Source organism: Amblyomma americanum, chromosome 5 (genome assembly GCF_052857255.1).
Source record: "Amblyomma americanum isolate KBUSLIRL-KWMA chromosome 5, ASM5285725v1, whole genome shotgun sequence".
Taxonomy (NCBI): domain Eukaryota; kingdom Metazoa; phylum Arthropoda; class Arachnida; order Ixodida; family Ixodidae; genus Amblyomma; species Amblyomma americanum.
The window spans coordinates 25,535,880-25,547,883 of NC_135501.1; the positions used below are offsets into that span (position 1 = coordinate 25,535,880).

At 47.4% G+C, this 12,004-nt stretch overlaps 1 protein-coding gene across 1 annotated transcript in view; it reads right to left on the reverse strand.

Annotated features, from left to right (window-relative positions):
- LOC144132340 (uncharacterized) overlaps positions 1-12,004 on the reverse strand; it is a 243,571-nt gene that overhangs the window by 216,440 nt on the left and 15,127 nt on the right. Inside the window, exon 3 of the mRNA XM_077664664.1 lies at positions 4,025-4,111. Coding sequence (XP_077520790.1) covers positions 4,025-4,111 — 87 coding nt within the window. The remainder of the gene's footprint in view (positions 1-4,024; positions 4,112-12,004) is intronic.

Genomic DNA, 12,004 nt, shown 5'->3' on the forward strand with positions numbered 1-12,004 from the left:
GGGATCGGTCATCTCTTAAGCCGGAGTCACCATTGTAGGAAACTTGCGTGTTTGCAGCGGAGCGCCAGTGAAAGAGGACAAGCGTAGAAAGCTTTTAACACCGAGCATCCCGTGCCGTGCGTGCGCGCCGAGCACTCGCCATTCATCTTTATTTTCTTTATTTATTTTCAGTTTTTCAAGTGTTACAAAAGTCCAGTTTCTTTGTTCCTCCGTGTTTCACCGATCGTCCATCGTCTGGCTAGCGGCTACGAGTCCAACACCAAATAAACGAGCACCTCGAAGGACGTGAGTTGCGAAGAAGGAAGAAGTTTTAACACATTTACTGCTGCGAAAAGAGCCGGGCCGAAAAAAAATGCTTACGTCCTCAAAATACATACTTGCGAGGAGGTATCGTCTGCTACCTTTCTCATCTTAATACGCCCTACTGACTCGAGAGACGCAGGTTCGATCCCGGCCGCGGCGGTCGAAGGTCAAATGTCGATTGAGACGAAATTCTAGAGGCCCATGCACTGTGCGATGTCAGTGCACGTTAAAGGACCCCAACTCGTCGAAACTTTCCGAGCCTTTCACGACGGTTTCTCTGATAGCCTGAGTTGCTTTGGTACGTTAAACACCCATAAACACTAAAACGATGTTAATACGGCCATGTTTGAAACAATTATCCAGACCTGCTGGGCTACACAACGTGGTCATTTGATTCCGCTAGTACAGTGTCAGTATTCGAACACACACCTCTTTGTAAAACTTCTTGCACCCGCCTCAAGCAGAAATTGCGCCACAGATACGGCCACAGGACAACAAAAAGCGGCCTGACACAAAAAAGCGCTTTTATCTGTATCCAATTGTCTTTTTGTGCAGCGCTGTGCCTTCTTCTGTTCCTTCTAGAGCTGTCTGTGTGTGTTGTGTGTTAGGGGTTCTTATTCCGCCTTGGATTAAACGCATTTTATAATAGAATACAGGCTCTCAAAAATGCTAAGAACTAAACTCGAGATACTGAAATCCATAGTGCATAAAAGGTCAAGGATGACAACACCTACACGTTTAAGTATTTCTCCGCACGCAATGTATATTTATTAGTGTTAGCCGCTGACTATCTACTCACGGGAGTCGCGGTCCTTGCAAATGAAAAAAAAAAGCTTCAGAAGCTTTAGTAGAATATGACTATTATGCTGAAAAAGCACCTTGGCTGAGAAAGGCTGATCTGAGTCAGGGTAATTATTCTTGGACGGATATTTTTATGCGCCGCATTCTTTAACATTTCGGTTTTTCGGAGTGTATGTAGGTAGATGAACATGTTCATCATATTGAAGAGGCAGTTTTCATCGTAAGTTGAAGAGGGCCGAAAATTAATGTTAAGCCCTGAACTGTAACTTTCTGTTTCATCGTCATTTGCGATGCCACAAACAGCAGCTGTCTCAAGCGCTGCGGCTCTCATGTGCTGTGCTGAAGCGAGCTTGGGTGGCCGCGTAGGTATTTTGAAAACAGGCATCGCTTCAACGAGTCTGTTCAACTCATAGCAAAAGGTCGACCGCGCTTGTTGCTTCTCGCCTATCGCACTCAGCTGACCCAGCAGCTCTGAGCCCATGCGGCAGCTGCTCAGATGATCGTATTGCTCCGCTAACTGGCGGTGCGCTGAAGCCGGGCTACCTCTAGGTGTCAGTGCACGACAAAACAACATTTATCCAACATGCACTAAGGTCAAAAAGAGCTAGAGAATGCTCAACTTTGGAGCAGTACAAAACTTATAAGACGAATGGATTATCAGTGGAGAAAATAAAGATGCTAGAGATTGGGAAGAAGAATATTATTATTTAATCGCAACAAATTTAGGAGACTAGAATTAATGGTTGGAAAACAATTACCACCTGGGCACAAACAAGATGCTAAATATTGTCTTTCAAGCTACCAACAGCTTCCCTATATTGTAGGAAAAAGAGGGCCGCTTTCGCAGGTAGGTAGCCTTTATCGTGAATGTTCGGTTCAAATGCGAACCAAAACTCCTTGTTTGAGCGGTACTAAGAGTGCCGCAGCTGTTCTGCTCGCTGCCATCTGCTTATACGATGCTCGATAATTACAAGAATCAGACTGCCTGGGACATAAAGAAACCAAATGGTTCTATGAAGGGGCAGTACAGAGTAGACCATGTTCCCATCAACACTGCCATTGCAGAGAAATAAAGGTAATATAATCAATCTTTGTACCAGATGTTTCATGGTAGCGAACAGAGCTGTGGGGCACATCGGGTTCACGGAAAGCAATGGATTGGCGCACGCTCTGACTTCAACTTACTTTCAGTGTGGCAAAATCAGGACTTATTTATGAAAAAGCAAGAGACTTTAGCGCAGAGTAGACAGGACACAGAGAAAAACGAAAAACACGTTTCTGTGTCCTGCGTTCTTCTGTGTCCTGTCTCCTCTGCGCTATAGTCTCTTGCTTGATCATGCACCAACAAGCCCAAAAAGACACGCTTTTGAACTATTTATGACGGAACACAAAAAACAATGCCAAATTCGGTAAAATTCTACCTAGCTATCAAGACCGACTATTTCCGATAGCTAGTGGCAAACATAAATTTATGATGGCGTGCTCTAAGAAGATTAGAGCATTGACGTATTCCAGGCAGTCGTCCTCAGAAGGAGAGCTTGCGATTAAATGCGCGTGATTTAAAAACAGTTGATCAGTCACTTTAGCGCGAAATCTTCAATGGAAAAGTTGTACATTGGTTGAAAAACCGCTATTTCCTTCTTTCGTTCGTGTTTTCTATCCTTTATATTTTTTTCTTTTCTATATCTTACAAGCCTAAAATAACGGCGGACATATTTAAACATGATTACGCGAATAGGCACTCTCGCGTAGCGATGTCAGGCCCCTCAAACGCTGCCTCTTTGAGGGAGAATAGTTGCGCAGGGTTGCGTGAAATAATCAGGCCATCGCTCAAAATAAAGGCACCGAGCATAGGGTGGAAAGGTCATTTTGTTAAAATTTTGATAGTGCTGGGTGCGCCCTAGCATACTTGACTGGAAAATATTGTCTGTGCTATGCCAGAAAATGGCGATGGAGTGGTGGCGCAGCTGCTGCAACATGATGATTTTCATCAGTTAATAAGGTTTCCACGAACGCTAATATTTCTTTAGTCGCAGCCCGTTTAAAGCTGCTAACATAGAGACGGAAGAGTGCATGGTCACGTTATAATTTCATGAACGCCATGAACCACCTCCACTCTTCAAAAAAGAGACCACATTATATTTTTCCTGAAAAAAATCAACAAAATCGATCTTCTTCCAGTCGCTCTATACTTTTACATTCAATTAAGTCAAAACAAGCAGTCACGGAGGGATAAAAAAATATGTACATGGTGTCCGAACTTGGTTCAAAGTTCCTGAAATCCGCAAATCTACTTGAGTGAACGCACCCTTAAGCTACTTAGAGTAGCTTGGAGTTGCCATTTCTTTAAATGCTCATCCACACTTTTCGATGGTCGCCGGCCTTTGGATTGGCGTACTAATACTTTTGTAGAGCGATATATGTGTTTGTAAAATACATAATGTTTGGTAGATAAGCTACTACAGAATGCGCCTTGATGTGCTTGGTATAAGAGCTTATTTCTTCGCTAAAAAATGGTCTCTAATTTAGCAGAAAGTTCCCCGTGCCAAGATGGCTGAACTTTAGTAACATGAAAGAACAATCAAATTTTTAAAATCAACACGACACGCCTAATGGAAGCTACGGAGTCTATATAAATTTCTCAACCATTTAAATATTTTAATTGGCAATCAATGTTTGCACTGGCAGCAGTGTGCTTAAGAGACAGAGTCCACATTTTTTGTAATCAGTTTTTGGTGTCCCAGACTTTTTGTTGGCGAACATAATTGACAATCTGTTAATCCCACGTCCTTAAAAAGTAAATATAAGGATATCTGGTAGCTCGACGCTTTCTACCAGCCATTTCTTGATCAAGCTGAACCGAGATCACCCCAATATGGTGGTGCCATCTCTCTGCTATCAACAGAAACTACAGCCATACCTCAAACGAGGACAAATGGCCGGCGACGCTCGAGTGTCCTTCAGAGCTGGAATCCTCATCTTTCCTTCTGCCTCTGTTTAAGGCCGTCTGCATTGGGAGAAAGTGCCAAGGAAAAGGAATTATTTTCCATATGAACTTATATTTTGCATTCGCTATCGAACAGAGACAAAAACTTCAGGGCGCGGAAGTCAAAAATTCACTCGTGAAACTGCAATATACAGTTGGTTTCAACCTCGAGGATTGTACGGATCAACCTCAACATCAGCCTGACTACGCCCACTGGAGGGCAATTGTCAATCCATGTTTCTCAAATTAACCCTGTCCTTTGCTAGCTGCGCCCACCGCATGTCCGCAAACTGCTTAATCTTTTCCGACCACCTAACTTTCTATCTGCCGTCCCCTGCTACGCTTGCCTTCTCTTGGAATCCACTCCGTTGCCCTTAAGGACCAGCGGTTATCTTGCCTTCGCATTACATGCCCTGCACAAGCGCATTTCTTCCTCTTGATTTCGACTAGGATGTCATTAACCCGCGTTTGTTCACTTATCCACTCTGGCCGCTTCCGGTCTCTTAACGTTACGCCTATAATTTTTCTTTCCACAGCACTCTGCGTTTCCCTTGCGGGGAGGGGGGATTGCACAGATAGCTTTGCTTTAAAGAATATTTTTCAGAGGGGGGGGGGGGGGGGGGGGGAATGCTTTTGGAGGGAACATCCCTTCTGTAATTCATGCTTGAGTCCGATTTCATCGTAGTTTTCGATCTCCTGCTATTTAGTCTTCCAGTAGGAAGAGTCCTTGTGGAGGGTAGTATTCGGCGGATTGGCGCTAGGTAGCGCTTCTGGAAGGTAATGTTGAGTGCATGAGAGGTAGATGGCACTTGTGGAGAACTGGGGCGGCGAGATGGATCGATTGTGACTCTGGGAGGCCAACCTGCCAGCCAGAGAGGGTTTTTTTTTTGGGGGGGGGGGAGGTGGTTGGTGGACGCTGCTTTTCGAGGGTTCAGGCCTGGCTCGGTCAGAATTCACACACAAAACGCTGGCACCCTTCATGCTGTTTTAGAGCGTTCGCTGTTGCTAGCTCGCCGCTCAGACATGTGTAACTCTACGGTGGGTGCGCATCCGTGCACCCACTGGTGAAAGGGCATCTCCATCCAGCGCCTTCGGCGTACGAGGCGGACGCTGTAGCTCCTAGGCCCTCTCTAAGATGGCGCAGTGGTTGCGCTGTTAGCTCTTCTTTTGCGCCAGTGACGTGGGCGTCCACAAGATCACCGCCAGGCAGCTAAGGGTAAAACTGAACCTTCGGGAACCCACGGTATAGTGGTGTTACAGTGCAAGGGACGATACACAGGAAGAAACAAAGACCTGTGTATCATCCCTTGCGCTGCTCCACCACCATGCAAAAGTACCAACAAGCCCGGCAACAACTCGCTCTTCTGAACCCACCGGTACCTATGTACCTCCGACGAGCTCAGCACCTGCGATTCATTACCTCTCTATTACACACTTTACACTGTAAACTCTCGGTCACCTCTGAGCTGGCGTGGCTCTTCAAGAATCAACTTAAATGTATGACTTCAACACGCCTGAATTTCTCCGCGATCCGAATGGAGCTAAATCTGGAGGGTCATTCGCGCTGCAGACTTGTAAGAGTCGTGTAATATCTCTAAGGCGGTTTGACAAGCTGTCCTCATAATGTAGGATATTTTCTGCACCATGGAGTTTCTCAATATTACCTATAGAGTGAAAAGGCGGCACTGAACTGCGTCCACAGTGGAGAGGCGCAGGGCTGCGGTTATAGGAGGTATCGTGGATTCAGTCATTACTGCTCTTCTCATGGCAAATCTAGAACAAATGCTGTGAAAGTTTACATAACAGCCTAACACTTGGGTAAAGCTTATTTAAGAACCGAAAAGCGCATTAGTAAAATAATTTCATCTGCTCGCAGAGGAGAGCGTCGTGGCGCAAAGCGACGCAGCTCCCGATTCGGAGGCAGAATCCACGTTTAGGGTCTAACACCAGCCAAGCCTAATTAGAACCCTCGCCTTTGAGGCATTCCAGCGGTGGATGATGGGCTCTTTAAGAAACTCTCATAGAGAACGGCGTCCTATAGGTAGTATTAATAAATTCTGTTATGCACCAAACAACCTAACCGCCACCCTATGTGAGCCGGTTAAGATCAATACTGCTCTATGTACAATGTGCAACAATACGCCAGCGACGATTTATTGCACGCTGGTCGAACGTCGCTATCATGCGGCGCGTTATAGAGAAGAGAAACCGTGGACTGCGTGAGTGACTGATTCCAAGGGCACACCAGAACACAAAAAGCGCCAACAGCTTGTAACATTGAAATTCATTGTGGCCATTGCAAGCGTTGTTATCCCCTTTTAACTAAAACAGGTGTGTGACGATTCCCCAAGGTAGCAGACGCTCACTACATTCCGAAGCCTTCCGTGGTGGTCTGCCGCTTCAGATTCAATGGTCGCTCTCGCCAACCGGAGGAGTCTGTCAGCGACTACACCGCATCACTGAAAAAGCTTTCAGCAAACTGTGAGTACGGCACTTTCCTTCCTGACATGCTGCGGGACAGACTCGTTAGCGGCATTAATGACGCGTCAATGCAACGACGCCCGCTTGAAGAGCCAAACCTGACGTTCGAGTCAGCAGTCAAGCTTCTAATTGCAATGGAGACGGCTAAAAGAGACTCAAGCATGTTGATGCAAGCTCAGGGCATGATCGAAGCGCAGAGAGTTCACAGTGCAATGAGCAAGCAAAAGAAACAGACGATAAGTTGTTATCGCTGTGGAGAGCCGCACTACGCAACAGTATGCCAGCACGCCAAATCCCTGTGCAACGCATGCAGCAAGATTGGGCATCTGGCCAGAGTTTGCCGCTCAAAGGCTGCCGACACGAAGCAAAAGAAAGTGTCAAGGAAGCACAGTACGCAACGGCAAACAAAGCAGCCAGTTCACAGCCTTGAGGACAGTGGAAATCTTCCTGAAATCCAGTCACAGGACTACGAGACGTGGCAGATGAACAGCGAGAAAACAATTCCTCCGTTTTTAGCAGTTTTGCAAGTCGCAGGCAGGCCTCTTAGAATGGAGCTAGACACGGGGGCCGGTGTCTCCACAATAGGGGAGACCGCATTCCAACAGCGGTTTCCCGAGCTCTCAGTAGACCCATCAGACGTAATTCTGAAGAGTTATTGCGGAAGACTGACAGCCGTTAGGGGCAAGGTTACCGTTTCAGTCCAGTTCGGACGAAGAGAGGCAACACTGCCTTTGTTTGTAGCTCCGGACCAGTGTCCAACCCTTCTCGGACGAAACTGTATCAGTGCGCTTCAGCTCGACCTAAATGACATCAGATCCGTTGACTCACTTGCGAGCGTTGACGAGCTGCTTACTTGCTACAAAGAAGTATTTTCGGACGGACTAGGAACATTCAAAGGTGTGAAAGCCAAAATTGTTGTCAAGGAAGATTCACCTCCAAAATTCTTCAAACTACGAACGATTCCTTTTGCATTGCAAGACAAAGTTGCAGAAGAATTGCAAAGAATGCAAAGAGAAGGGGTACTTACACCCGTCAGAACGTCTGAGTGGGCAGCCCCAACTGTTCCTGTGCTCAAGCAAGACGGCCGCGTGCGCATATGTGGCGACTTCAAGGTCACAATTAACGGTGCCATAGTGCTGGAAAAATATCCTGTGCCGCGAGTCGAGGACCTATGCGCGAAACTTTCAGGTGGCAAAAAGTGTACGAGGCTGGACCTGAAAGATGCTTACCAGCAGGTAGAACTTGACACGAGCTCACAGAAGCTAGTGACCATCAATACGCATCAGGGCCTCTTCCAGTACACCAGACTACCTTTCGGAGTAGCTTCAGCGCCAGCCATATTCCAGAGAGAAATGAAAAATTTGCTACAAGACATGCGCCATGTCACCGTGTACTTTGATGACACCTTGGTAACGGCATTGGAGGACGCAGATCACTTGAGCAACGTAGCCAGTGTACTACAGCGTCTACAGGAAGCAGGCCTCAATCTCAAGCTAGAGAAGTGTTCATTTCTAGCGACAGAAGTTGAGTACCTGGGCCATGTCATAAACGCGGACGGACGGACTGAGGCCAACACCAAAGAAAATAGAAGCTGTCGTGAATGCTTCATGTCCGAAGGACGTCAAGCAACTTCAAAGCTACCTTGGACTCTTTAATTTTTACAGGCGTTTTCTGCCTAACCTTTCGACAGTTCTCCGGCCCTTGAATCTGCTACTTACAAAAAAAACTCCTTGGAAGAGTACAAGCGTAGAGGAACAAGCTTTCCGAGAAAGTAAAGTTCTCCTGAATTCTGCGCCGGTACTGCAGCATTTCGATTCTTCCAAGCAAATCGTTCTCAGTGGCGACGCTTCACCGTACGGAATCGGAGCTGTTCTCGCACACCGAGAAGAAACAGGGGAACGTCCCATTGCCTTCGCATCGCGAAGCATTCTTCCAGCAGAAAAGAATTACTGTCAGCTGGACAAAGAAGCCCTTGTCTTAATTTTCGGCGTATCGAAGTTTCATAAGTAACTCCGGGGCCAAGATTTTGAAGTGGTGACTGATCACAAACCACTTCTGAGACTTCTCGGACAGGACAAGCCTATTCCCGACAGATCATCACCGAGGATGATACGCTGGGCAATTACCCTGTCAGCGTACAAGTACACGCGTGTGTACCGCCCTGGCACCAGCATCAGCAACGCCGACGCGCTGAGCCGACTACCGCTTCCTACAGAGCCAGGCACACTACCAAAGCCTGCTGATATCTTCATGCTTGAAAGTACATATCCTCGACTTCTTTCACCATCCGCCATCGCCAAAGCTACAGATCGTGAACCTGTTATGTCACGCCTACGACTGGCGCTCCATACTGGTGAAGAGCTGCCAAGAGGAACTGATTGGACACTATTTCAGAAGAACCGTACAGAGTTTAGTGTTCATGAGAACTGCGTCCTGCGAGGAACACGAGTCGTCGTTCCTAAAGAACCACAAGCAGAAGTTCTTGATCTCCTTTATGAAACTCACCCAGGTGTGGAAAAGATGAAAGCAGTTGCACGGAGCCACATTTAGTGTGAAGGACTTGACAGCAGCATTGCACAGAAAGTGCAACTTTGCAAAATCTGTCAAGGACACCAGAGAATGGAACGGAAAGCACAGTCTAATCCGTGGCCGTTTCCGAAGCAACCATGGTCTAGACTGCATGTCGACTTTAATAATAAATAAATATATTCTTTATTTCACTCATGAAGTGAGGGAGTGCGGGAAAAAAAGCTGAAAATTCAGCTTGACTAGTTCCCAGCTCCCCAGATTACAAAAAATTCAAGAAACAAAAGAGAGGACAAGAAAAAAAAATAAAATAATGGCAGAGCGGCATAATAACAACACAAATAAAAATACAGAAATGCTTTGTTTACAAAGTCAGATCGGCTTGTACAAGGAAAATAAACAAAACAATTCTAATTTGAACTGTATGATACACCGGTGATAAGCGAAAGTACATGCCGGAAAAAGCCCGAAAAAACAAGAACGTTACATAAGTAAAGGAAAGAGACGAAGAAAACAATGCGCATGAACAGAAAAGCGTTGCTCAAGGAAAGGTACAGCGTACATATGCAAAATGCTAGAAATACCCCGTCATATGAAGGAATTGTTTTCTATGAACAGTAATTTCAGTCCATTTCAAGGACACTACTTTTTCGTCCTAGTTGATGCCTACTCTAAATGGGTAGAGGTGGTTCCTGTTCATGAACATTCAGCGGACGCCACAATTCGATGCCTGCGAACCATATTTTCCACGCATGGCATTCCAGACACCATTTTCTCCGACAACGGAACCGCATTCATTAGCGAGAAGTATGCTGACTTCCTCAGCAAGAACGGCATTCGGCGAATCCTGATCCCACCATACCACCCAGCATCGAACGGAGCAGCGGAATGCGTCGTGCAAACAATTAAGGGGAAAGTCAAGAAGGCGGCGCCTGGAGATTTCCAAACAAACATCGACAGGATCCTGCTTTCCTACAGAACAACGCCGCACGCGTTTACTGGGTCCCCTACCGCTGAGCTCCTCATGGGCAGGCAGCTGCAAACGCCCATTCAGCGAAGGGCTGTTGTACGATCGTTTCGGAGCGCCTCCCGCCAGGTCCGCTTCGCGAGCGGTCCGCCAGTTTTCGGCCGCCAGGCGGACGTGAGGCGGAAAGGTGATGTACAGTACTCACGGATTGAAATAGGACATTCGAAGCGCTAGCCTTGCAGTGCCACGCAGGCATGTGGTAAACCACAGGCCGGCTCATTGGCTACTGGAAGGAACAATTCTGCTTTGTAGATGTTCTCCCTCTCGCGCCATACCACAATGCACCACCTTGGTTCCATGAGCGTCTACGGGCGGCGCTCCATGAAGCGACGGCCACGCGCTCCGAATGTCCTATTTCAATCCGTGAGTACTGTACGATCACTTTGGCGCTTGCGAGCGAGGCGGATGGCCCCAGCATTCCGATTCGCGCCCGGCAGTGCCTGCCGTCTAATCGCGTGCGGTGGTACAGGCATGCATGCTTGTAGAAAAACACGCAGATATCTTGCAGTAGGAATAGCTCGTATTAATTGCGGCGTACTCAAGACATCCATTCCGTCAACGTTTTTTTTTTTTGCCGCAGGATTTTCGTCGAAGGTACAATCGTGGTCGGCTGTGATATGTGTAGGGAACGACATGTGAACCATTTAAATCTAAGAGACCGAAAAACGCGCCACATCGCGATCGCGAACTCCCCCTCGTTCGATCGCGATGTTTTCACATGTAACGGTCGACAATTTGCCCAAATAACAGAAGGCTGCCCCCTCTGAAAGTTGAGCGATACCCTCAGGAATTCAGAACAACGACGCTCTAGTGCTGTTTGTTTAAGTTCATAACAAGCTCTGGGATTGATGAATGTCCAAAAAGGTATCCTTACTGAAAATCGTTGGCCAATGCCAAGGTGCTGGTTGAAGTGATAACTACGATACAAGCAAATTTCAGCCGCTTGCTGCTGCTGCTGCTTCGTGCGGCTCGCCTTACGTCTGCTAGATCCGCGTCCGAGGGCGTCGCGGAAATCGAGCATAACTTTACTTTATTATGGGACAGGTTGGCAGTAAAGGGGTGACTAGAGAAGAATATTTATTACGGCGCTGGCTACTTCCAAAGCGCCCTGAGCTGCGGCATCGATGCGAAACCAGTTAGGCTTAGCCACGAGCACGGCAGCCGGGAAGCAGCGCAGTTCGTCGCACTGGCGCTCCCGCAGGCGGCGTCATTGACGAAAGCGCGGCTGTTGCGCAGGCATGCTGTCGTTGCTCGAATATAGCAGGCAGCCTTTCTGATAGCATGGCTGTTTTGTGTTTTTTGGTGCGAACGTGAAGTAAACCGAGCCTGCTCGCCGGCAGGCCAGCCTGGATCCCGTTCGCCGCCGTAATAAAAATCAGCTTAAGATTGTTTTTGACGTAAGCAGTAAACGCTGAGACAGAGAAATGTGCCAAATGTATCATTCCTTAGGATCGTTGATCAACACCGATTTGCTGGCAAAATGCAACAACTCTGATACGAGCAAAATTTCTCGCCAGAATCGCCTCGCAAGCTGCCGCTGGCCCGCCGTTTCGGTCCGGCTCGCCTGTCGCCCGCAGCGGTCCGCTGGGTCCGCAGCCGAAGATGTCACGGAAATTGACCATAATTTTAGTTTATGGTGAGATTATATGTTAACAGCAAAGCGATATTAAGAGATATTATAGCGCAGGCTACTCGCGAAGCGGCGTGTTCTGCGCCAGGCCGCAGCGCAGTTCGTCGCCTGGCGCGACCGCAGGCGGTGCCGTTGCCAAAATCTCGCTACTAGCGCAAGCATGTTTTGTCGCTGCTCGTGTATAGCAGGCTGTCTTTCTGATAATATGGCTATTTTGTCTTTTATGGTGCGAACTTCAACACCAAGGCAA